Source organism: Sarcophilus harrisii, chromosome 6 (genome assembly GCF_902635505.1).
Source record: "Sarcophilus harrisii chromosome 6, mSarHar1.11, whole genome shotgun sequence".
Classification (NCBI taxonomy): domain Eukaryota; kingdom Metazoa; phylum Chordata; class Mammalia; order Dasyuromorphia; family Dasyuridae; genus Sarcophilus; species Sarcophilus harrisii.
The window spans coordinates 250,899,908-250,902,188 of NC_045431.1; the positions used below are offsets into that span (position 1 = coordinate 250,899,908).

At 33.5% G+C, this 2,281-nt stretch overlaps 1 protein-coding gene across 1 annotated transcript; it reads right to left on the reverse strand.

The window, feature by feature from the left end:
- Positions 1–1,153: 1,153 nt before the first annotated feature.
- On the reverse strand, positions 1,154–2,077 carry LOC100922419 (olfactory receptor 10AG1-like). Its single transcript, XM_003774586.3, has one exon. It carries the CDS (start codon positions 2,075–2,077, stop codon positions 1,154–1,156), a length of 924 nt encoding a protein of 307 aa, XP_003774634.1.
- Between the last annotated feature and the right edge of the window lie 204 nt (positions 2,078–2,281).

The window sequence follows — 2,281 nt, forward strand, 5'->3', positions numbered from 1 at the left end:
ACTCTGGTCATAACAAAATTGACAATGGTTCCTTTATTTATAAAAATGAAGATTAACTAAGAAAAACCCAAAGAGAAATCCCTGGAAGTTAGAAGGGTCAAAAAAATCACAAGAGGATTAATTTGATCATTAAAATAAAATTGTCTCCTACCATTTTTTTTTTTTACTGTGTCTTATTTAATGAATTCATAAGTACGATTTTATTTTCTGATTTTATATAAATGATACAAATGAAAAGATAAATACTTATATAATATTTCTCTGAGACATGATGTTTCCTTTCTCAACTTTCCCCAAGCTTTAACTTTATTGGTTTATGCTTTTAAATTCAATTCAATTCTTATATTCTATATTCTATTTTTTAAAAGAAAGCTTCAACTCAGTATTCTATACTTTCATTTGTAGATATTTTGATCTTATGTGGAATTAAGAACTGATATGAAATGAAACTGAGTGCAACATTCTAAATATCCTTCCCTCCTTCTCTCCTTCCCCTCTCTCTCTCTCTCTCTCTCTCTCTCTCTCTCTCTCTCTCTCTCTGTATTTGTGTGTGTCTTTCTCCTATTTCCTTAAGAAAAGGTCATATGTTTTGACTCCATGGAAGATCATGCTCCTAGTACTAGGTAGTCCTTGGGACCCACTCCTTTCCCCCAGCCCAACTTGAACTTCTTTTTTATGTTTTCTCCTCCCTTGAAGGTGAGTCCTGACTTTTTTTTTAATTTTAATTTCTAGAACATACCAGTTCTTGGCACATAGCAGGCACCTTAAAAGGTTAATTGAATTTAACATGCAGACACACATACATGTTAAAGTGATCAATATAAAAATAAGTAAATTATGAGTAAAAGGAATGTTTGAATAGTTTTAGGAGAAAAAGACAAAATATAATAAGGTTGCCTTCAATGTTTTTGTTGAGAGTAGTTACGATTTGAGATAAAGGACAGTTTTCATAACCAGTCAAGGTCTAGTAAAATAAAATATGTATTTGAACCAGGTGTTAGATATCTTAAAAATATAATCTCCTGTACTTTCTTTTCAGTATTTTGTAAATATTTTATGAAAAAAAACACAGAAATTTATTTCTTAGCATTATTGGAATAAAGGGAGAGGAAAACATTATTTTTAAATTTGACAATTTCATTCATGAATCACATCACTTTGGAAGGATTTTTTTCAGTGCAGCAATTACATCCTTATTCCTCAGGCTATATATGATGGGGTTTAATACTGGAGTAACAGTAGTATATAAAACAGAGAAGGCTTTATCTGATTTGGCTGAATGACTGGATTCGGGTCTCAAATAAACAATACTACCAGACCCATAAAATAAACCAACAACCATGATGTGAGAAGAACAAGTAGAAAAGGCTTTGGATTTCCCTGAGGTTGATGGAAGCTTTAGTATGGTGGTGATGATTTTGATATAGGATATGAGTATCAACAGAAAGGGCGTCATGATAAAAAAAAGAGCAGCAACATGGACAGAGAGCTCTTTCTGATATGTGTCCCCACAGGCAATCTCCAGTATTGGTGGAGCATCACAGAAAATATGATCAAGTTTGTTAGAATCACAAAAGTTCAGAGAGAAAATCTGGTATGTGAGTCCTATCAAGACTGGAATACCAGTGATCCAGGAGGCAATCACCAACTGGACACACATCTTGTGATTCATGATGATGGGATAGTAAAGAGGCTTGCAGATGGCAACATATCTGTCATAAGCCATCACAGCCAGGAGTAAGCACTCTGCAACTCCTAGAATACAAAATGAGCAATTTTGTATAGCACAAGATAGGAATGAAATGTTTCCCTTCTGAGTCCAAAGGTCTATCAGCATTCTAGGAAGAATGACTGATGTGTAACAGATTTCCAAGAAGGAAAAATTTCCAAGGAAAAAGTACATGGGGGTTTGAAGAGTAGGATTGGTCTTAGTTATGAAAATCAGGAGGCCATTTCCTATGAGTATATTCATATAGATGACTAAGAAAATTCCAAATAGTAGCTTTTGGAAGTTGGGAAGGTCAGAAAATCCTAGGAGAATGAATTCCACCACAAAAGTAATATTGCTTCTTTCCATTTTCTCAATTTCTTTTGGGTGTGGAAATATTGAATTCAGAACCAGCAAATACCTTTCTTTCCCTAGGCTTCAGTTTCTCTCTCAGAAAAATAAATTTGCCTGTGGGAGGAACAGAAATTGTTGATTAAATGATCACACTTAGCTTTTATAATTTTTGTTGAATTATCGATTCTATATCTAAAAAGTAATGTTCTGTTGTTCAAG

What these genes read in the sequence shown, in the direction of transcription:
- LOC100922419 (XM_003774586.3), bottom strand. Translation starts at nt 2,077, where the DNA reads ATGGAAAGAAGCAATATTACTTTTGTGGTGGAATTCATTCTCCTAGGA.